General features: G+C 29.6%; 5 protein-coding genes across 10 annotated transcripts; 4 read left to right on the top strand and 1 right to left on the bottom strand.

Moving 5' to 3' along the window:
- The first annotated feature begins 38 nt into the window (after positions 1–38).
- Positions 39–7,298, top strand: LOC103571692 (prion-like-(Q/N-rich) domain-bearing protein 25). Of its 3 annotated transcripts, none has more exons than XM_053738467.1 (9): positions 39–82; positions 673–1,349; positions 4,627–4,755; positions 5,268–5,414; positions 6,258–6,392; positions 6,470–6,730; positions 6,808–6,915; positions 6,995–7,066; positions 7,134–7,298. In XM_053738467.1, exons 2-9 carry the CDS (start codon positions 1,196–1,198, stop codon positions 7,202–7,204), a joined length of 1,077 nt encoding a protein of 358 aa, XP_053594442.1. In that variant the 5' UTR covers positions 39–82; positions 673–1,195; the 3' UTR covers positions 7,205–7,298. The 3 variants fall into 3 exon arrangements, with proteins under 3 accessions (XP_053594442.1, XP_053594443.1, XP_014295044.2); XM_053738468.1 differs by lacking the exon at positions 39–82 and having other exon boundaries at positions 332–995; positions 1,098–1,349; XM_014439558.2 differs by lacking the exons at positions 39–82; positions 673–1,349 and adding an exon at positions 3,443–3,901.
- Positions 7,299–7,574: 276 nt separating this feature from the next.
- Positions 7,575–12,210, bottom strand: LOC103571088 (ecdysone oxidase). Of its 4 annotated transcripts, none has more exons than XM_008549111.3 (3): positions 11,864–12,210; positions 9,371–10,694; positions 7,575–8,983 (listed from the first exon to the last, which is right to left on the bottom strand). In XM_008549111.3, the coding sequence occupies exons 2-3, from the start codon at positions 10,685–10,687 to the stop codon at positions 8,318–8,320; spliced, it is 1,983 nt and encodes a 660-aa protein (XP_008547333.1). In that variant the 5' UTR covers positions 10,688–10,694; positions 11,864–12,210; the 3' UTR covers positions 7,575–8,317. The 4 variants fall into 4 exon arrangements, with proteins under 4 accessions (XP_008547333.1, XP_008547324.1, XP_008547342.1 ...); XM_008549102.3 differs by having other exon boundaries at positions 11,868–12,210; XM_008549120.2 differs by lacking the exon at positions 11,864–12,210 and adding an exon at positions 11,757–11,779.
- Positions 12,211–14,252: 2,042 nt separating this feature from the next.
- Positions 14,253–18,566, top strand: LOC103571081 (ralA-binding protein 1). The gene is made up of 6 exons (XM_008549083.3): positions 14,253–14,433; positions 14,551–14,686; positions 15,713–15,951; positions 16,045–16,306; positions 16,835–18,281; positions 18,345–18,566. The coding sequence occupies exons 1-6, from the start codon at positions 14,349–14,351 to the stop codon at positions 18,450–18,452; spliced, it is 2,277 nt and encodes a 758-aa protein (XP_008547305.1). The 5' UTR covers positions 14,253–14,348; the 3' UTR covers positions 18,453–18,566.
- A 524-nt stretch (positions 18,567–19,090) lies between these two features.
- Positions 19,091–20,166, top strand: LOC103571683 (PRKR-interacting protein 1 homolog). The gene is made up of 3 exons (XM_014439470.2): positions 19,091–19,272; positions 19,398–19,577; positions 19,847–20,166. Exons 1-3 carry the CDS (start codon positions 19,153–19,155, stop codon positions 20,084–20,086), a joined length of 540 nt encoding a protein of 179 aa, XP_014294956.2. The 5' UTR covers positions 19,091–19,152; the 3' UTR covers positions 20,087–20,166.
- Positions 20,167–20,322: 156 nt separating this feature from the next.
- LOC103571073 (uncharacterized) lies at positions 20,323–23,704 on the top strand. The gene is made up of 3 exons (XM_008549072.3): positions 20,323–20,503; positions 21,381–22,656; positions 23,436–23,704. Exons 1-3 carry the CDS (start codon positions 20,400–20,402, stop codon positions 23,580–23,582), a joined length of 1,527 nt encoding a protein of 508 aa, XP_008547294.1. The 5' UTR covers positions 20,323–20,399; the 3' UTR covers positions 23,583–23,704.
- The last annotated feature ends 355 nt before the right edge of the window (positions 23,705–24,059 follow it).

The following is a 24,059-nucleotide window of genomic DNA, read 5'->3' as shown; positions in this document are numbered from 1 at the left end:
TCTGGAAATTTTGAAATTTTCTTTTTTGTGCTAAAATTTAAATCTGAGTTTTTTTTTGTGATTAAAAATTGTTGAGTATTTTGTAAATATTTTTGGTTTTAAAAAAAATTATAAAAAAAAAATATTTACGGCTCAAATTCAAAAATTTGATTTTAAATACAATATGTTGGATATTTCATAAAATATCGTAGATATGAAATTTTTTTTCGATACATTTTTTATTCAAAATTGAATTTCCAATATATTTTGACTCTTTAATTTTTTTTGTAAATTCAATATTTAAAAAGTTACGGCTTGTTAAACTTTAAAAGAAAATTTCTGAATCCCCGCCCAAAACAATCACAATTCATATTTTCTTCATATCTCGTAAACTATCAAAAATATCAAAATTTACTCCCAGTACTTTTTTGTTCTTCATAAAATTTCCTACAAAATTCATTTGAACATTTTTTTTCTAAACTCAAAATCCAAAAAGTTACAGCCTGACAAACCCCAAAAAAATTTCATAATCAAACCCTCGCCCAAAATAATTATAACTATAATTCACTTTGTATCTCATAAACTATCAAAAATATTAAAATTTACCCCCAGTACTTTTTTGTTCTCCACAAAATTTCCTACAAAATTCATTTCAACATTTTTTTTCTAAACTCAATATTTACAAAGTTACAGTAATTTGAATAAAACCAATTTCCAAAAATTCAAAAAATCCATTCCCGCCATAAGCGAAAAATTAAAACCTAAAAAATATAAAAGGGTACAAGTGAAAGGTCCAGAAGAAAGGGAAGAAAAAAAAGCAGACGAAGTAGAAGAAGAAAAATAAAAAGAGTTAAACTTTGGAGGAGCAGTCGGAGTCTGGTTTTATTCTTCTCTATACGAAAAATTAAATACTTGTGTCGATTGAGTCTGTGTGAGAGGATAACACAGGATCAGACTAGAGATTACTAAAGAGAAAGGGAACCTCAGCATATATATTTAAGCGAAGACCTAAAGGAGTAGGTGGTATAGCCGTGGATATATATTTTATATATATTGTTTTCGTGTACTCTCGCGATGGTTAAAATGCTCTAGAAAAATAATTTTTTAACACTCAACAGTTATAAGTTTTTTTGCTTTTCATTTAAATGTCTCTACACTACTGACTGCAAAAAATATATATACAGATATTTAAATAATTAAATGAAAAAAAAAGTCAATGATGGTTCAAAAAAAGTGTTTGATTTTTAATACGGTGTTGTTGTTATTGACTTTTGTTACTGCAGATAGAAAATTATTTTTTTCATCTCAGTCTGGATCTAGTGAAGCTGAAAAATTTTATGATGAGCCGAGAATTCTTTTACGGCTAAGACGTAAGTAAATTTTTTTTAAATTTACAAAAAAAAAAAATAAGTTTTATCATTTCATACCAATATAATCACGAGCGACCTGCAGTCAGGTGACTGCCCGAGTATCGGTAAAAAATTTATAAATTATTATTTAAATAAAATTGTTTATTAAATTGTTGCTAATAAACTCTCAGATATTTTATATATTTAAATTATCATTAAAGTTTAATAATAAAAATCTCGTGATTAATTCCCAACTTATTGATTTCGGTAATTTTATAATCATGGGATTCGAAAAAAAAAAATCAACACGGTTTAATTTTTTTTATTAGTCATCTGATATATTTTATTTATAAAATATATAAACTGCGATAAAGATAAAAAAAAGTTATTAAATTTGTAGGGTTTGCCTTTGGGCTGATGTCTTTTATTGAAACTCGAAAATTAACAATCTGATGTCTAAATATTTATTTATTTTTATCTCAGTAATTAAATAATTAAATATCAACATCTTTTACCGGTAAATTCATATTTATAAAACCTCAAGACATTCAACTGACGACTGGACAACAAAATCTTAAACTACGAAAAGGCAGAAATTTAACTCAAGACCTTTTCGCTGATACTAAATTTTATTTTTTTAAATTTTTATTATCACAGAGACGCGCCATCGACTTTATTTTTATTATTCTCTCTCAATAATATAGACAATAACTATATATATATTGAGTGACATTAAGATTTACTTAAGCGGCAGAATAATTAAAATATCAATTTATTTAAATAAAATAAATACGGTTGTATTTTTTGCCGCGTAATTTAAATGTTATTTCGAATGATGCAGAAAAATGTATTTATCTGGATACTTGGGAATAAAAAAAGAGTTGGGCCATGGAAAGGCGAAAATTTAAATCAAAAGACCTTTACAGCGATACCGAATTTAATAACGTCGACTAGTTCTATCATAGATATGGCGGGAAATTTTACTTACTCTCTTAATAATATAAATACAATTTAAATTAACAATGAAGTAAAAGATCTACTAATAGTATTGGATTATTTCATATATTGTAAATATATATATATACAAATATATGAGTAATCAAGTACTGGGTCTCTTTTTTTTAAAATTAACCCACATTTGTTTAAATTCTATGAACTTCAATTTAATAAATAATTTCTGATTTTTTTTTTACCAATAAATTATAAAAAAAAAAATATTCGAAAAAATTGCACCTATAGTTTTTTTAATTTTCTAAATGTGCATTTTTTTACTTTTTTTTTTTTTGTAATTTATTTGCTGAAAAAGAAATCCAAAAATTAATAATCGCCTGCTAACCAAAATCATTAAAGTTAGCGGACTTCTGACAATTTTTAAAATTTCGAAATAATAATTTAAATTGCTTATAAAATAAAAATAAAAAAATGCACATTTAGAGAATTCAAAAGTCAATACATGCATTTTTTTAAAATTTAATTTTTTAAATTATTTCATTTTTTACATGTAATTAAATACTGTCAACTGTATTTACACTCATGATTTCTATTTGGGCCGGGCCTAAAATTTGAAAAAAAAAAAAAAAAATATAATTGAACCCTTTAACATCAGCTTTAGTTTTGAATACCTTTTCTAGATAGTGAACTTTATTTACCGTGAATTCTGAACAATGTAAAATGTAACACACCTATACACCCACTCCGTAGTGTTAAGGAAGAGTGAACAGAATTACAGACGAGCAGAAAGGGATCAGTATAAAACAAACTTTATTTCGGGCAAGTCGCGCTTACGCTCTTGTAAATTTTGTTTTTTTTTTTTACTGTCACATATAAAAAAATTTATTAATTTATTCATCAATCAATAAATTAAAAAATTATTTATTTTTATTATTTTCATACTCGAATTTTTTTTTTTTAATTATTTGAACACTTGAATTAATATTTCGACACAAAATTTTATTTTAATATTCAAATTTAAAAATTAAAAAAACAATTTTTTTTTTTTTTTACAAAAAAAAAAAAATATTAAGGAAACACGTGTGCAATTGCAAATTTAACAATAGATCGAATTACGTAACGTTCATTGTAATGAAAATAATTGAATTGAAAAAAAAAAAAGACGGAGGTGGGACAGAAAAAAATAAAAGTCGGTAGTTTGAATTTGAATTGAGAACTGGGCCTTGGAAAATTTAAAAAATTAAATAATTAAATTAACAGGTTAATAATAAAAATAATTAGATGAATGTGATTTGTTAATTAAACAAGTGGGAGCGTAATTGATATTTATTGAAATTAAATTGGACGGGACTGAGGTTTGTCATTGAGGATTGGGATTTGAGTTGGGAAGTTTGGTATCAGAGATAGAGAGATAGATAGAGAAAGAGAAAGAGATGATCGGTGATAGTTGTGAGTATAAAGGTGTCATGAAGAAGAAAAATAACAGCAAGATCTTCTCATGAAGAATATAAGTGTTATCGCGTTTCTTATTCTTTTGTACACCGTCACGGTTTTATGCTCGACGGTTTCCGTTGGATTTAGACATCATGTATTACCTTGTGATGATCGTAGATCACAGACACGTATGTCTTTATTATTTTTCATAATTTTACTTTATATATATATACATATATATATTTTTTAATGTACAGAAAGATACAGAATTGAATGCCCTTTAAAATGAGTACCTACAAGCCATATTTATTTTTGTATTAAAAATATGTATATATATATATATATATTTGTATATATATTGATATATATATTTTTTAATGCACAGAAAGATACAAAATTGAATGCCCTTTAAAATGAGTACCTACAAGCCATATTTATTTTTGTACTAAAAATATGTATATCCATATATATTTATATATATATTGATATATATATTTTTTAATGCACATAAAGATACAGAATTGAATGCCCTTTAAAATGAGTACCTACAAGCCATATTTATTTTTGTACTAAAAATATGTATACATATATATTTATATATATATTGATATATATATTTTTTAATGCACAGAAAGATATAAAATTGAATGCCCTTTAAAATGAGTACCTACAAGCCATACTTATTTTTGCAATAAAAATATATATATTATTTTTAATTTCCTCAAAATCTCACTCAGATCCAAACTCAAAAAATTTGAAATTTAATAAAAAAAATTAATTTCTGCCATTTCGAAAGTACAAAAATTATATTTCATATATAATACGAGCTCTTGAATCCGTGGAATGTAAAGTACTCATAAATAATTATCTACATTTATATATATATATATATTTTTTTTTTTTACATTTTCAGAAACAATGAAATCATGTATATACGACACAGATTGCATTGAAAACGCATATTGTTTCAATCGCGAAACATGTCACTGTAAAAATGGTCACGTAATAAATCGTAATCACACGCACATGCAATGCCTAAAAAGTAAGTGCCTATTTAATTACCATCAGCAATTATTTCTCATTAAAAAAAAAAATAATAAAAAATTTTGATTATAATTTCCGGTAACGACAGTGCATTATAACATTTATTATCTGAGAAAAATAAGTACAATAGTTAAGAATGAATGAGTAACATTTTAAATTAAAATAACATTTATATTTTATGCTACGGGGGATTTCAGTATCTCACGGTTTTCTACTGTCTCCCCTACGTTTTCTTCAGTACTTGAAGCGTATCCAGACTATCTCAAGTCCACTATATAATAAAATATATATATATATATATATATATGAATATATATATAAATATATTTACAACTAAAACGTGCTCGTCGAGCCGTCAAACAAAACTGTCTCCTTCCTCTTTACCTTTTTCTTTTTTTACTGATGAATAAGGCTATTGACTCTGTGAGTGATGACTTGAAAAAAAAAAAAAATCTCAATCGATAAAATATAATCCAATGATATATTTATGTGATATTATTATTATTTTAGTTGCAACAAATTTAGGAGATCCTTGTGATGAAAATATCCAATGTGAAATGACCTTTACAAGTCAAGCTGAGTGCCGTAATAATATTTGTACTTGTATTGATGGCTCACATTATGAAGAAAGTCAAGGTCGTTGTTATGAATCTATTGGTAATTTATTTTTATTTTTTTGTAAAATATTAGGGTAGTCATTTTTTTACACACTAACATAGCAACGATTCCTTCTATATGTTCGTTATTATGGCAACTCTTCCCTTTACATTCTCGTTGCTACGGTAACATCCCCACTACTACACGTTGCTATGGTAACACCCCCACCACTACCCGTTGCTATGGTAAAAATTCCCACTAATATCCGTTGCTATGGTAAAAATTCTCACTAATATCCGTTGCTATGGTAAAAATTTCCACTACTATCCGTTGCTATGGTAAAAATCTCCACTAATATCCATTGCTATGGTAAAAATCTCCACTAATATCCGTTGCTATGGTAAAAATTCCCACTAATATCCGTTGCTATGGTAAAAATTCCCACTACTACCCGTTGCTATGGTAAAAATTTCCACTAATATCCATTGCTATGGTAAAAATCTCCACTTATATCCGTTGCTATGGTAAAAATACAGCTATTACCCGTTGCTATGTTAAAAATCCCTATTACCATCCGTTGCTATGGTAAAAATTCTCACTACTACCCGTTGCTATGGTAAAAATTCCCACTAATATCCGTTGCTATGGTAAAAATCCCTACTACTACTCGTTGCTATGGTAATTTTTAGTTCTATATATTGTTACCATAGCAACGTAGCGTAGTGGAGGAACTACCATAGCAACGCTCCCCTCCAAGTACTCGTCACTATAGCAACGCTCCCCACTCCACTACGCTGCCTTAGCAACGCTCCCCACTACTCTACGATAACCATAGCAACCGTATTAATCAAAAAAACCGACTACTAACCAAAGAAAAAAATTAAAAAAAATTTTTTTTTGCAGGTATTGGAAAAATGTGTAAAACAAATTATAATTGTTATGTAGAAGGTTCAAAAACATTTTGCGTAGATGGATACTGTAGCTGTCCTCTATTACATCATCCAAATAGTGACGGTACCAGATGCCTCAAAAGTGCATGTAAATAATTTTTGTTGCTAAAATTATTTTTTTCACTATTGATAAAAATTAATAAATTTTTTTTATTTTCACTGAAGTTTTAAAAGACAAATGTTCAATCGACGAAGAATGTATAGCAGAAAATTCACGTTGTTTCGGTACTTGTAGTTGCAAATTAGATTATGTATTATCTAAAGATAATAAGAGATGTTTAAAGGCGGCAAATATTATCGGAGATCCTTGTGAAGAAGATTTGCAGTGTTCGACATTTTTGAAAAATACTAAATGTAACGAAGACAATATTTGCACATGCGTATTAGATTTTAAGCCACGCGAGTCTGTTTGTTTGAGAAAAATTAGTAAGTTTTTTTTATATTTTTTATCACAAGGGACATTTTTAATTTTCAAATTTTTTTTTTTTTTTTTTTTTTCGTAGACCCGGATATGATTGGCAAAGCCTGTCTATCTCGTTCACAATGTGTTCATCCACCCGCAGATACTGAATTAAAAGACAGTGAAGTTGCAAATGTCGACTGTTTATCAGGTTAATTAATTTTCATAAAATTAATTAATTAATTAATTACTTAATGAAAAAAAATATATCTATATAAATATGATTTTAGGTATTTGTTCATGCGCACAAGATTACACACTCACAGAAGACAAGACCGACTGTATAAGATTTAGTGAGAATGGTAATTAATTTATTTAATAATTAATTAATTAAAATTAAATTAATTAATTGGTTTATTTTTTTTTTAGGAGCTGGAAAAATAATAAGTACTCATTTATTATTATTATTAATTTTTATTAAAATACTACAAATAATTTAAGAAAATAATTTACATAATTAATTAATTAATTAATTTAGAGGCTCTATTTATTTATTTAAATTTAATTAGACACTTAAGTACCTGTTTTAATTAATTATTAATCGCGTTACTAATTAAAATTTGAAATTTTTTTTTGAAAATTTAAAAAAAAAAAATTGACGTAAATTTTTTTTTTAATTAAGAGTCGGGAAAATGGTCAGTAAATTTTTTAAAAATTTAATTTCGTGACCATCTTGCCCCACAATAATTTTTTTATGCAAAACAAAATTATTAGTAACGCGATAATAAAAATTTATAAAAAAAAATACCAAAGTATTTTTGAAAAAAATTATAATTAATTTTTGATTTATTAAATTAATTAATAAAAAAAAATGTAGATATTTACAAACAATAATATGATTATTTTTTTTTAAACAGACGATTGATTTGTTTATTTCAATATGTAAGCCTCTTAAAAGTTCACATGAACTATTGACCTATCGATTGTTGTTGGGTAAAGGTTGCGTGACTAAATCTAATTTACGTCTCGTATTTTTTTGTCGGATGTCGATCCCGTTTGTTTGAGGATGAGTTGTACTCCGTAACTCTATATACATTGTGAGTCATCACGTAATACTATAGGCCTATTGCGTTTCTGTTTTTTCATTTATATTTTTTTCACGCAGATCTTGTAATTCATAAAAAATTAAACTCATATTTAAAGGAATATCTGGTGATATATTTTATAAATTAAATTTAATCAAAAAAATACTAGTCTCTCGAAATTCGGGGGTAAATTTCCTCTAATTTGAGTACCCACATCATATATTTTGATGCCGGTCAAATTTAATTAATTAATCGATCAATTAATTAATTAAATTTGACCCCCGTTCGAACATATTAATGTGGGTACTCATTTTACTGGAAATCACCTCAGCTTCAAAGACATCACGTCCAAATTCCGATAAAAAATTTTTAGTTCCTAATAATTGCAAAAAAACCATCTGCTAATTAATGAATTATTAATTAAATGAGCCAATGACCACTCAATCAGAATATATCGATGTTGGTACTCATTTTACGCGTAATTTTATGAACTTTCAAGATATGACTTTAATAATTTAAAAAACCTATTTATTTCAGCCATTCGTCTTTAATCATGTCACTGGCTTTCTCCCCAATCATGTAAGTAGGTGCATTAGTGTGCCCTGATATTAAATTTGGCATAATACTAGCATCGACGACTCTCAGTCTCTGTATCCCATAAACTTTAAGTTCATCACTCACCACGCCATCTTGTTCCCTCGGCGCCATCTTGCAAGTGCCGACAAAATGGCCGAGTGTCGTCGAAACTTGGTGGCAAACGCATTCCCAGTACTCGTCCGTCCTGAAAGTTATTTCTGTACATCCTGGGAATTGAACCGGCAGCAAAGTCGCATTGTATTTTTTAAATGCTCGTGTGTCTGCTACTTCAAGGGCTTTTTTAATTCCTCTAACAAGCGTTTTTAAATCTTCTTCATTATCAAAATAATTTGCAATCAACATTGGGGTGTCTGTAGGATTTTTACTTCGCAGCATAACCCGACCCCGACTTTTTGGGTGCAATAATACTGGGACGATACTAAATCCATCATGGCCGACATAATTCTTAAAGACTTGACTGTACCAACTGTCGGGTAATGAAAATATACTTCGTAAGGTTCCTGATAAATCACCAGCCATCGAGCCAATGCCAAATACTAATTCTATATCTGGTTCATTTTCGATATCTTTTTTGTCATCGATTCTATTCGATAAATTCTGAAAATAAACAGACAATCAATAAAATAGCGGGAAAAAAAATCAAAAATTTTTTAAAAATAAAAATTGTAACGAAACGATTGACTTTACAGAAAAAGGTCGTTAATGAAAGTTGTAGGAAATTTAATTTACTACAAAAAAGGTCCTTTGACCTACTTACTTATCTCTGATACTTAAAAAAGTTACAGACGAAATAAAATCAGTCCAAATTAAAACAAACTTTAATTTTTTATTTCAAGTTGCCATTAAACCTTAAAAATCGCCCGCAGGTAAAAATGTAAAGAGACCTTTTTTGCAGAGAATTCAGTCCCCTACAAAATCATCCCTATACATTTTTCCCGTATCTCTGCTAGTTAACCCGCTGCAAAATAATTTAAAAAAACCTACCCCCTCTCTTTCATTTCTCCCACTCAGATTAGCCATACGATGTCTCTCCCCTCTCTCACTCACCCCCACTCTCTTTTTGTCCTTTCCGTCATTCTCTCCCCTCTTAGTATCAACAAAAGCCAAAGCCTCAGCCCCCGACGGCACAGTAAATGGGCCCTGACCATAAGCCAAATAATCAAAAGTGTCCTTAAGATTACTCGCGATCCTCGACTCGACAATACTGACCGTGTCATTGACCAAAAAGGTCAACGCCGCCATGCTGACATGGTCCTGAAGATTGTGACCAACCGGCAAATCAGCCTTAACCTCAATTCCCATTTCTTCTAAATGTTTTCTAGGGCCGATTCCCGACAGCATCAGGATCTGTGGTGAGTTTAAACTTCCCCCACTCACCAAAACTTCCTTACCAGCCATGACCTTAAACCTTCGGCCATTTTTTATCAGCTCAACCCCTCTAGCGACCCTGTCCTTATCAATGATAACCCTGGTTACCAAAGAATTCCTCGAGATATGAAGGTTAGGACGTTGCCTTATAGGGCGCAGGTACGCCTTGGCGGCACTGAGTCGTCTCCCATGACGTAAATTGACGGCAACTGGACAGAAACCTATCGGATGTTTACTGTTACAATCTTTTGATTCGTAACCTAGTTCTTCACCAGCTTGAATAAATTTATCCCGCAGCTTAGAGGTCCACGGTACTGCCGTCACGTCTAAATATCCGTTATGACCATAAATTGTCGAGTTTATTTTCGGGTTAACGCCCAAATTTTCGTCAATAAAACGCTCAGATTTAATAAAATACGGAAACACGTCTTGGTATCGCCATTTTTTATTACCCAGTGCTGACCATTGGTCGTAATCTTGAGCCGAGCCACGAGAGTGGATCATAAAATTTATTACAGATGTCCCGCCTACGGCCTTACCTCGCGGCCAATTACAACGACCTTGGATCATTGAAAGACAGTAACCGTTAGTTTTATTTTTATCGCTTTTTTCGGTACGATAACCCCAGTTGTAAGACGTCAGGTGCATGGAGGCTGCCAGTAGGGGAATGTCGGTCAAGAAGATCTCGTCCTTACCCGCCTCGAGGAGCAAAATCTTCCAGTGGGAAATCTCGCTGAGACGATTCGCCAAAACTGAACCTCCGGAACCGGCCCCGATTATTATGAAATCGTAAGATGGCAGGAGCTCGGGCTCTTTGTTGAGGAGACCGGGAAATGGCGGGTAAAGTTTGTAGTAATTTAAGATGTTGGTGACGTAAGAGAGGGGACTGGCTGCTGCTGTGCTGAGGAGGACCAACAGGATTGTGATGACCATCTTTCACCTGAAATTTTATTTTTTTTAAGGTGTTGGTATTCTCTAAAGGGGGAATTTTGTTTTTTATGAGAATTGAGGTACAGATTTTTTAATTTTGAAGGAAATTATTTTCTTGAATTTTTACTTTTGCAAGATTTAAAAGTGATAAGAATTAATTTGCGGATGATAGGTTATGAGGAAAATTGAATTTTGAATTTTTTTTTAATTATGTGATTCAAATATAGGGTTGTGAGTACTCTTTCCAGAAGAAATTGATTGTTGAATATATTCCGACCATTAGATTTTCAAAAAAACTCAATTTTCAAAAATTCAATTATTCAATTTTTCTCTTCAATTAAAAACCATTTCCAAATATTGGGTTGTGGGTACTCTTTCTACTCAAAATCAAGTATTTCGTCCATTCTAACTATTAAATTCCCAAAAATTGCTAATTTTCAAAAATTCAATTATTCAATTTTTCTCTTCAATTAAAAACCATTTCCAAATATTGGGATGTGGGTACTCTTTCTACTCAAAATCAAGTATTTCGTCCATTCTAACTATTAAATTCCCAAAAATTGCTAATTTTCAAAAATTCAATTATTCAATTTTTCTCTTCAATTAAAAACCATTTCCAAATATTGGGTTGTGGGTACTCTTTCCACTCAAAATCAAGTATTTCGTCCATTCTATCTATTCAATTCCCAAAAATTCTCACTTTTTAAAAATTCAATTATTCAATTTTTCTTTCAATTAAAAATCATTCCCACTAATGGCTTGCGAGTACTCTTTCCACCGGAAATCAAGCACTCAATCCATGCAAACTACTGAATTCCCAAAATTCTCACTTTTCGAAAATTCAATTTTTCAATTAAAAACCATCACCTTCAAATATCGTGTTGTGGGTACTCTTTCCACCAGAAATTCTCTAATAAACACTTTCCTACTGTTCAAAATTCAAAAAAACACGTCCTATAAACATACGCACATACATAAATACAAACACTGACGTCAAATAATTAAAAAAAAACTACAACCATTAGAACGACCCTAGAATACTAATGACTACTATCACGCAGCATTAACTTACTACTATCCAGCACAACTCACTTCTGAAACCTCAGAACAAAAGTAAAATTTCAAATAAAAATTCAATTTTATAAATTAATTAGTATGTAGTAAATTATTTATACATACTTACACGTTTTATTACTTATCGTCGTCAACTGACGTCACTTTGTTTACACTTTATTGTTAATTGCATTTATATATGTTAAATTATATTCTACAGGACGCCGATACAAACAATGTCACGTATTAAATCAGACTGAGATACTGACAGTTAAGTCTTTCATGCTTTTATACAGACTCTAAAAGTCCCGGCATTTCTGAATTAATTTTTAATTTTATTTTTTTTACTTTTTTTTCGCTGGGATTCAAATAATTTTTTTTATTTTATATTTCGTAATCTTTGGACCGATGAACTTGACATAGAATTTATGATGGCATTACATCAATCCCTTTTTAATTTCAATGCCCTTTCTCTTGTATCAAATTATTTCCATCAATTATGTAAGCAATGACCTTAAGAATTTTTATTTCACTTAAAAAATTTTTTTTTATTAAAATTTGAATTTTTTTTTTGATTTTTCAAATTTTAATAATAAATATAAAAATACAAATTTCCTTAATTTTTTGTATTTTATTAAAATATATATGAGTTTTAATTTTAAAATTAATATTAAAAAATTTTTATTTAATTTCATTAAAAATTATTTTCTTATTAAATTTTATAAAAATATTTTTTTTTAGAAATTTTAAAAAATTTTTCACTTTTCATTTTCACAAAAATTACAAATGAAAATTTTTTAAATTAAAAATTTATCAAATTTTAACAAAAAATTTTTTTTCAAAAATTTGATTTTTACAGAAATTAAAAAAATTTTAAACTAACAATTTTTCCCGCGAAAATTAAAAAAATTTTTATTTTCACAAAATCAAAATAAAAAAAAAAAATTTTCAAAAAAAAAAAAAAAATTTTTTTTTTTAAATTACTGTTATAATTTAAAACCGATCAGTCCTATAACATCGATTGCAAGATACTAACAGGTTAAATCTGTAAACTCGCAATTGAGATCACCGAGCCTACATAATATAGGCATTAACACACTTATTTATATATTTATTAACTCACACCCCGGCATGAGAAAAAATCTCCGCAAGGTCACTCGCTAGTGACAAGGTCTTCTCTTTATGCACCTACATCTTTATATTTATGCAATCACATTTATTTATTTATTTATTTATTCACTTTATTTATTTTTTTTCCGCTGTTTAATTAATCACGTCTCGCAATCGAGATATTAAAACAAAACTCGAGTTAATAAACCGGCTTCGAGAATAAAAAATTCTTTTGAATAACAAAGAAAATGTTCGAGGATTTTTTTTTTTATATGAAAATAATTTTATTATTTTCTAGCTCAGGAGGTCAGTAATTGGAAATTAAAATATTGAGGATTTTTTTTTTGTAATTAATAAATAGGTCGATTTTTTAGCAGAGACGGATTGCATAAGGGCTGGAGTTATTGTAGGCCCTTATGATAAGCAGGAATTTTAAGGGCGTAATTTTTTTTATGATTAAGGTCTTAATTTAGAAGTAAAACAAAAAAGAATAATTTTTGAAATTTTTTATGACCTTAAGGTCACAAGCATAAGGTCCGGGATCTATAGGGCGCAATTTTATTTTTAATATTGATGGGTTTTTTTTATTGAAAACTATCAAAATAAGAAAAATTATAGGCCTTTATGATAAAAAAAATAAGGGCCAGAACCATAAGGGCGTAGAAAAAAATCAAAAGACAAATTTTTTTTTTTTTTTTTCAGTTAGAAATGAAAAGTAAATTGATTACAGTAAAAAATAAATTTTTAAGCCCTTATGGTTCTTAGGATAAGGGCCAGGGATCATAAGGTCACATAAACAGAATAATGTAGATAATAATGCATTTGATTTATAAATAGAAAGGTTGCAGACACGGGACTACGGCCCGTATATATATATATATATATATATATATATATATATATATTTAAAATAATTCATTAATTATATAATTATATATTTTTTGTTGTTTTATTTCTATTGGTGTGTTCGGACCCGCCACCCAGGGTACTTTGACGCTTTTTTCGCACACGAAATTAACATTGATTTTTATTAATTAATGATCGATTTGAAATTCTAAGATTTGTTTCACTCAAATTTCACTTTAATCACTACACTGATAATTAATACATTTTTTTTTTAAATTGGTTATTCACTTTTTTTCTACTAATTAAATTTAATTCAGAATTTAAATTTTCCAGGGTGCGCGCGCTGCTTTCAAAAAAATTATTTTCCCGCCAACTTTTAAACTCTATAAATTTCATCACAAAAAAATAATAAATAATTAAATAAATTAATTAACATCCTAATTACCTTCAGGGCAGTAAAAAGAATACAATTACAAGTTTTTTAAAAATAAATCTGACACTTTCGTATTTATCGTAAGTATTATTTTAAAAATGTAAGAAGTAAGAGTGAGATCAAGATGGAGCCAGGAGCTAGTTGACAGTAGTTTAGAAAAACAATTAACAGTTAATTTTATTAAAACAAAGTAACAATAAATATATAAAATAAAATAATAAAATGGATTTCGAGAGTCCAGATGTTGAGAAAGAATTTCCCGGACTTTATGCCTCGGAGTCTGCTCGGAAAAGCAACGAGAGCGACTGTAAGAATTCTATTTATTTAAATAAAAATTTCTAACCTAAAAATGTCTTTTTAATTTTTAAAATAAAATTAGCGATTAAAAAATACTAATGCAGTAAATATTTATTTGAATTTTCAGTCAGCGATGACGGAAGTCATGACAAACATTCTAAGAAAGAATTATTAGGTAAAAAAAAAGATAAAAAGGACCGTAAGGATCGAGGTTATGCTACGCTAGAAGGGGAAAGTTCACCTGATGAGGATCAAGAGACCAAGTAAATTTATTTATTTATTTTATTAGCGATTTTAAAGAGGGAGAAAAGGCGGGAATTTAAAAATTATGACGAATTTATGAGCAGATAAATTAAAAGTCATTGAAATTTTAAAAGTTTTGTGATATGAACGTATTTGCTGGCGGGAAATTTTTAAATTATCACAATGAGCCAGATCACTAACTAACGCGCCAATTAAATAAATATTTAAATAATAAAGTGTCTGAGGTGGTCAGTTATCGCGACGGGAAATTTATTAATCACCAAAATATTTATTTACTATTTATTATATTATTTAATTGTCGGGCGGTCTGAGATCTCGCGGAGTTAAATTATCGCGCGGTCTGATGATGATAAAAAAAAATATATTTAGTTACAAGTTGAAGGCGATCGGAGGATTTAGGCAACAGGAATATTTTGTTTTTTTTTGTTCCGGTGGTTTAGTTGCCGGGAAAAAAATAATTTTATAAAATAAAATAAAAGTTTGCTGGGGAAAAAACAAACGCATTTTATTTAAATTCATAAAATTTAATGCGAGTTCATAAATAGCAGGAAACCCCATGGAATTCTGTCGATTATCATTGAATTTAAAGTAATTTTATAAAATAATAATTAAACTGGAGCGTCGCCGCTGGTTGAAAAATTTAAAAAATGGGCATGGGTGAGCTGGTTGCTGGAAAACAATTCGACTAGTACAAACAACTTTTATTTCAGTATTTAATTATTGCTCCAGATTATTTTAAAGTCTCAGGAGCTTCTAGAAGCACTCGAACAGAGCAATAAATATTCACGTTAAATTAAAGCCGCAATACTAGTAAAGAATTCTAAAAAATTCCACTTGTCCTCCCTCCTGAGGTTTAAAATTAATTTTTTTTAGTTTTATTTTACTCAAAGTTTGCATTCCGTTGACTAAAAATTTATTTCGCACCGCGAGAGAATAGTAAGCTACCTCAGACTCGGGTTACAATATTACCTGTCGCAATGTCCTTTTCTCCCTACTTGTAAAAATAATTTTTCTACAAATTCCAGAAGTCCTTCGAAATCTAAAAAAACCAAAACATTCAAATTTCCCTCGAAAAAACGTGAAAAGTCACGTGAAAAAGATAGCAAAGAAAAGGAAACTGATAAAGACAAAGATAAAGATAAAAAAAAACGTGATAAAGATGAAAAAGAGGATAAGGACAAACGTAAGGACAAGGATAAGGATAAAGATAAATTGAAATACAAATTAAAGGATCGTAAAAAAAAACACGATGAAGATATTGGGGGTAATTTTTTTTTCTATGAATTAATTGATTGATTGATTAATTAATTAGTTAATTGCTGAATGTACTTAATTGCCTTAATTAATTTTTTTTCAGAAGTCCAACCAATTTTTGGAGTAAGTCTTCAGCTAGCAGTCGAAAGAAGTCGTTGTCATGACGGAATAGAACTGCCTCTGGTTGTACGAAATTGTATTGATTATATAGAAGAGTTTGGAATGACGACTGAAGGATTGTATCGAGTACCTGGTGTTAAATCAAAAGTACAACATTTTAAAAAACTTTATAACCAACGCGATAATGTGAATACCGCGGAATTCGAACCAACTGTAGCTACTAGTCTATTGATATTATTTTTTAGGTGAGTATTTGAAAATTACTGTAATAAACATGTATGTTTATATTAATTTATGTAGTATATATTTATGAGGTACATATGTAGATTGATAGAAAATTTAATTCTCTTTCAAATGAGTACCCACAAGCTATATTTATTTTAAAAAAATATATGTACATATATGTGTATATAAATATATAAAAATATAAAAAATATTACTTGTAGGTATTTATTTAGAAAAGAATTTTAATTTTTATTATCTGACTACCTCATATATTTATATACATATATATATATATACAAATATGTATAAATATATAATCGTGAAATAATAGAGAATGAAATCCTCTTTCAAATGAGTACCCACAAGCTATACTTATTTTTCAATATATATATATAAATATATACATATATGTATATACATGTTTATATATATATTTTTTTGAAAAATAAGTATAGCTTGCGGGTACTCATTAGAAAGGGAATTTAATTGTCTTTATAAATATATATGTGTACATATATATATTTATATATGTATATATATAATTCTAGAGAATTACCAGAAGCAGTACTTGAAAGCAGTGAAACAATATCTCGTTTCGAACAAGCGGCATCAACAAAAGAAGTATCAATGCGAGAGTCCCAATTGTACCAACTGGTCCATCAACTTCCTGAATGTAACCGCGTGCTTCTAGGCTGGGTTATCTGTCACCTGGACCACGTCACAGCCCGTGAAAAAACAACAAAAATGAACGCACAGGCAATCGCCATGACCCTGAGCCCAGTCTTGCAAATGAGCCACAGACTCTGCTTGGCGCTGCTCTGTCACTGCAAAGCACTTTTTCCTGACGTCACTCTAGATAAATACATTCCGCCACTATCATCTGGAAGTTTATCTCTGCCTGATACTCCCGAAACAATAGCTAAAGAATTAGCCAAACAAGAATCCCTGCTCGAGCAGATTCACATGCAAATGAACGCCGGGTTTGTCACTAAATCACGCGAAGAAATGCTGTGGGAGGTGCAGAGAATCATAACTCAATTAAAAAGAAAATTTAAAAAGGTACAGAAATTAGAGGGTAATCTACAGAAAAGTCTAGATGACGAAGTTAAATCTTCAGATGAAAATCATGGGGAGGGGGGATCAGGTATATCAGGAGCAGGCTCTAAAATTTTAGCAACTGGGTCAGGATCAGGTACTAATTCAGGTTCAGGTATATCAGGACCAAGTTCAATTGTATTAGGAATTAATTCAGGTACAGGTACAGGAATTTCAATATCAGGTTCAGGTACAATGACACCTGGTTCAGGTATAGGACCCCCAGGTCCTGAAATATCAGGATCAGGTATTGAAATCTCAGGCACTAGCACCGAAACTTTGAATTCAGGTACGGGAATTTTAGGATCAGGTTCGGGTACAGGATTACCAGGCTCAGGCATGGGATTATCTGGCCCAGGTTCGGGTACAGGAATTTCAGTATCAGGTTCAGGTACGGGGGCTTCAGTAGCAGGTTCAGGTACAGGGGGTTCAGTATTAGGATCAGGTGCAGGATTTCCAGGGTCAGGTTCAGGTACGGGGACTACCGTAGCAGGTTCCGGTACAGGATTGCCAGGATCAGGTACAGGAATATCAGGTTCAGGTACTGGAATATCAGGATCAGGTTCAGGTACAGAAATACCAGGATTAGATCTAAAACCTGATGAAACAAAAGATGTCGTTGATTGTAAAGAAAAAATAAAAGAAGAAGAAGAAGAAAAAATCGAAGAAAATTCACTCGAACGAATACGTGAAATTTTAATCCACGACGAATTAATAAATATGGAAACTGTCCTAAGAATGAGAATCCAACAAGAGAGAAATGAAATTAAAAAATTAAACGAAATGATTATTGAAAAACCCGAAAGACTCAAAGTCAAAGAAAAAGAGAGAATTCATTCACCCAACGAAGCCGAAATTACTGCGATGATACAACTCGCCAAAGAAAATCAACTTCTTGAGGTAATTGTTTATTTAAAAATTGATTGATTAATTAATTAATTAATTAATTAATTTTTTTTTCAGAAAAAAATGATGACTTTGATAAGAAGTATCATCGAAGAAAAAGACGCATGTGTTGAATTGAGGGTACAGTTAGCGATGCATCAATTGATGAGACAAAAATCTGTGTAAAATTATTACCATTATTATTATTATTATTATTATTTAAATTATTTTAATTAATGTTGAATATTTATAAAAAAATTTAATTATATTATTGACTAATAAACTAATTAAATTTCATAACAGGTGTATTTTTAATTAATTCTATTCATCTATCATGGATAAATTTATAAAATATGTGACCCGCAATTTGCTGTCAATTTGACATCAAAAAAACTCCTTTGATTTTTATTTTAAATACCCGCCAATTTTGGGGTTTTCTGTTTTTGACGTCAATTTCTTTACATCTTGTTACATAATTTGACGTTAATTTGCTACTCGAATCAAAATGAAAATTCATTTAAAAAGTTATATACAAATTGACGTCAAAGGTGAAAAAGCCTGGTTGATGGACATTTGCTGTCAAGCTGACGACGAATTTCAATATCAAATTGCTGTCAATTCCAAACTCACTCAAAAAGTTATGTACAAATTGTTGTCAAAAATAGAAAAGAATGTAGTTAAAGGAAATTTTTGCTGTCAAATTGACGTTAAATTTGGGCAGCAAATTGCGGGTTATTTTAACGACAAATTGCTGTCAATTTCAAGCTAAAGTGACAGGGCAAATATTTTTTTAAAAAATTACTACTTTGTCGACTGGAAAAAAAAATTATGAATTCTAACCTCATATTTTATATATTTATATATTTATAAACAACAGGGAGTTAAAATGTCACAGACAAATAAAAAAGATTCAAAAAAAGACGATAAAAAAAATGATCCCCCGATAATTGTCAAAAGTGCCTTAGATCTCCAGAGATTAAAACTACAAAAATTAATGAGCAATCCTGTAAGTCTCTTTTATTTATATATATATATATATATTTTTTTTTTATATATTTAATGAGTTACTAATTTTACTTAACCTACTAGAATATTTTAAATAATTCCTCGGATAAAATTTATAAATTTCAGGACAAAGAAATTCAATTACCCGAGAGGCCAAAAATAAAAAATGTACCCGGGGTACCGGAGTTTGTACGAAACGTCATGGGAAGTAGCGCTGGAGCAGGAAGTGGTGAATTTCATGTTTACAGACATCTTAGACGGAAAGAATATGCGAGACAAAAATTTATTCAGGAAAAAAGTAATATTGTAAGTAAAAAAAAAATTCAAATTTTTATTTAAAATTTTTCCTCGAAAATTTCATATTTTCTAATTCAAAAAATTTAAATTAATAAATTTGAATTTCCAGTAAATTGAAAAAAAAAAATTCAAATTTTTATTTAAAATTTTTCCTCGAAAATTTCATATTTTTTAATTTAAAAAATTCAAATTAATAAATTTGAATCTCCAGTAAATTGAAAAAAAAAAATTAAAATTTTTGTTATTAATTTTATTAATTAATAAAATTTAATTAACAGGAACTATTAAATTTGGAGTATCAAAGTAAACTAGAAGAAAATAAATTAAAAGCCGAGCAAGCGACAGCTAAAAAAAGACAAAAAAGATTGAAAAGAAAATTAAAAATGAAGGAAACAAAATCGAAGAAAATGAATATTGAAGATAAAAATAGTAAAAGTGATAATAGAAATAATAATGATGATAACAAAACTAGTAGTGATGATAACGATGATGATGACGATAATTCTAAGATTGATTAATAAAAAATTAAATTTTAAAATAAAATTTATTTTTTAATTTCTACGCCACAAGATAAAATTTAATGACTTTATTTTTTTATTCGATAATTACTTCAATTTAAAAAAAACCGATGATCAATCGGTTAAAAAATAATATTGCGTCATTTAATTCTTAATAATAGAACTGATTAAAAAATTAAATATTTAATTATCTATGCCACGTTTTAAATTGAAAAATAATTATAAAAACTCAGTATTACTGAGTAGTTAATTTAATTCTCCATCGAAGCGACGGCAATTCTCAGTAATTTCGAATTTTTTAAAAATTTAAATAATGAAATTCTACAGCATTAAATTATTTTTAATAACTTTTATTATTGTAATATTATTACCAGCGCCATTAAATGCTGTACGTAAGAAAATTACCTTTAAAAAACTGTAAGTAATTTTTTAAATTTTAAATATATATTTTTTTGTATTCAAAGTTTATAATTGCAAGATTTTCATAAATTATTATTTTTTTTTTTTATTTTTTTCAAATTTAATTACTACAGTTGAATTAGTGATAAAATTTCCTGTAATTTGAGTACCCACATCGATATATTTGAATAAAGTCGGTGTTAATGATTAACTCGCGGTTAATTAGCGGATTGGTAATTAATAAATAACTTTTTTTAAATATACTGTTGTGGGTACTCATTTTACAGGAAATTTTGTCTACTTTACGAAAACAAAATTTATTTTATAAAAAAAAATTAAGTTACGGGTAATTTTAGAAATTTTTTCAATATTCGGGCATGGAAATTTCAAATTAAATTAATTGTAGGCCTAGGTACTCGTTTAAGATAAAATTTAATTCTTATTACTCACTAGATTCCCTGTAATTCAAGTACCCGCATCACTATAATCAGATAAAAAAAAAATTTTTCAAAAAAATTTTTCAAAAAAATTTTTTCTTTCCATATTCTTGTTCATCATAAATTTCTCTTTCAATTGAGTACCCACATCAATATATTTAAACCAACTTATTGTCACTCATCAACTCGCGGTTAATTCACGGACCGCGACTAGTCAACGACTTCATTTAAATAAATCGTTTTGGGTACTCATTTTACCGGAAATTTTGTCTACTCCACGAAAATAAAATTTATTTTATAAAAAAAATTAAAATTAAAAAAATTTTTCAAAAAAATTTTTTTTTTCTCCATATTCTTGTTCCTCTTGCTTTCCTCTTTAATTTGAGTACCCACATCACTATATTTATATCAACTTGTCAATCAACCAGACAATGAACCAATCGATTTTTTTTCAACAGATCATTAACTGGATCTCAAAGCCCAACCTCAAGCAACTCTTCCCCCAATTTACCTTCAACATCAACTAACACCCAGCTCCCATCCCCCAACCCACAATCTATAAATTCAAGTCCCTTATCTCTAAATCCTAGACCATCATCTCCATCAAACCCCCAACCATCCCACCAGCAAACTCCTCAACAGTCACCTGTTTCATCAAACGATCTTTTTCCAAAATTACCTAGCCATCCATCACCCAACCGCCTCGTAGAATCTCAAAATATCCGTCATGATGATTTTCTCGCCCTGCGCTCCAGCAACAGCTTAAACAATTTCCCATTTCAACCATCGCCAAGTCGATTCCTCAAAGCAGCTCACGATAAAGAATTTCCAGCATTGAATCAACGAACATTCCAAAGTTCCAACCACTATCCAGTAGAACGTTCCAGTAGTCTGAACCTAAATCCATCAGTAGCAAATTCTCCTTGGACACGTGGTGGCAGCGTAGATTCACCCAGAAATCGACTTAATAGCCCAGTCCTTAAAAAAAAAAATTGGCCTCAAACTCCTGGTAGCTCATCTTCATTACTAACCAGCTCTTCAGGTTACGGAAGAAGTCTGAGTACATCCAGTGGGTCATCAACGTCACTAAATTCTGGAGCAAGTAGTCCAGGTACCGGAAACCGACCAGGAATATTCAGCAAACGGGCCCATGAAGAAAAACCAGTCGCTGTCAGTGATAAGACTTGCAAAGATGACAATTCCCCAGCTGACCAATGCTTCAATTACTTTGTACTGAGTATTTTTTGGCCACCGGCTCTAGGATTTGAATATATTTCGAGAAATAAACCAGTGAATGACAACATTAATTTGCTTAAATGGTCAATCCATGGCCTGTGGCCAGCAACTTACGGTGAGGTCACACCAGAAAATTGCAAAAAACGGACCTCGGTTAGCTTCAGTCAACACAGACTTGCAAGCGAGAAAGGATTAAGGGCCAGTTTAGAAAGTAAATGGTTCAATTTGTGCCCTTATAAGTTGTACGGGTCATCATTGGTTAGTTTTTGGGACCGCGAGTTCTCAAAACATGGAATTTGTGCCACACGATCCCCTTTTATTGCTTCAGATGTTGGTTACTTCAAAATGGCGGTCAATTTATTTGACCGAGTTAATGTCGCCGGTATTCTGTCGGCGGGAAATTTCAAACCTGGGGATAAGATACACTATGGCGATATTGTTGAGATGATTAACGATGCGGTTGGATCAAGAATTAAAGTCGATTTTATTCAGGATAAGGTATTTTTTTTTTTTTTTATGTAAATTCCTAACGTAACTCTAGTATTTTAAAAAAAAAAAAGTAAAAAAATGCACTTGTAGAAAATTTAAAAAACTACAGGTACATTTTTTTCAAATACTTTTTTTTTTATAATTTATCATTTAAAAAAAAATCAAAAAATTATTAGTTTGCTAACAGACAATTAAAAATGTTCGGATTTTTTTTTTTAGCAAATAAATTACAAAAAAAAAAAAGTAAAAAAATGCACGCGTAGCAAATTTCAAAAACTATATGTGCAATTTTTTCAAATATTTTTTTTTTCATAATTTATTGTTTAAAAAAGAACCTAAAAGTTTGTTGGACAATTGTAGAAAAAAAAATGGTGGGAGGGAAGATCATTCTTTTGAGGCCTGGGTGTTTTCCTGTTCGGCCAAAGTCTACATGATGTCTTGCAGACTTCTAGGCTTCTATAGACTACCCGTTATAAGCCTTTGCCCCAATTGGCAGTTACTGAGTCTCAGAAGCTCCCACTTAAGCTCTCTAAAGAACTGTTGTTGTTCCAGCGAGAGTTGAGCCTCGACTGTCATAAATTTTACCCCCACTCTATGTCCCATGCGCTAAATATCCCCCACTTTCTTTACGCATGCGCAGTTTAAAAATTTCAATAGCGGGAGGAATGTGGAAATTAAATCTCTTACTGGGAAGTGGGAGGTTATGAATCACGGTTGCTACGGCCGTTAAGATGGCGGCTTCAAGTAAAACTAATTAATAAATTGATTAATTAATTATATTTTTGCAGACAAGAGACGAAGCATACTTGAAAGAAATAAAAGTATGTTATAATTTAAAGTTCCGGCCAATTAATTGTCCTGGAACGAAACTTTTAACTGAAGAAGTCAGAAACAAAGAAATTACTTATCTAGATCATGCACCTGCTGCACAATAAATTTTTTGTTGTTAATTACAATTACTGACACATTGAAGTGTCAGAAAAAAATTTTTTACGAGACTAATTATTTAATTAAAGTGTAATTTGATAAATAAATACTTTTTTTTAATTTTCCATGACTTAACTGTGTATTGTATTGAAATAAAATTTTAATTTTAATAAAAAAAAAAAAAATATGCACATGTAGAAAATTTAAAAAACTACAGGTGTATTTTTTTGAAATATTTTTTTTTTTTTATAAATTATTAGAAAGGAGAAAATTAAAAATCGTGTCAAAATAAAATGGCGGCAGAATATGACAAAAAATATTTAAAAAAAAAACACTCGAGTGTTTAAACAAACCTTGGCGGGAAAATAATGTGCAGAAGGGTGTCCTAATGCACTTGGAGATTTAAATTAAATAGCTCCAAGTGCTGCGGCTAAAAAAACGTCACTTAACTGCTATTTCCCACCAGACGATGCCAGATGATTTTG

This window comes from Microplitis demolitor, chromosome 4 (assembly GCF_026212275.2).
Source record: "Microplitis demolitor isolate Queensland-Clemson2020A chromosome 4, iyMicDemo2.1a, whole genome shotgun sequence".
NCBI lineage: Eukaryota > Metazoa > Arthropoda > Insecta > Hymenoptera > Braconidae > Microplitis > Microplitis demolitor.
The sequence above is the reverse complement of the archived record's forward strand: the minus strand, read 5'-3'. Positions and strand labels throughout refer to the sequence as shown.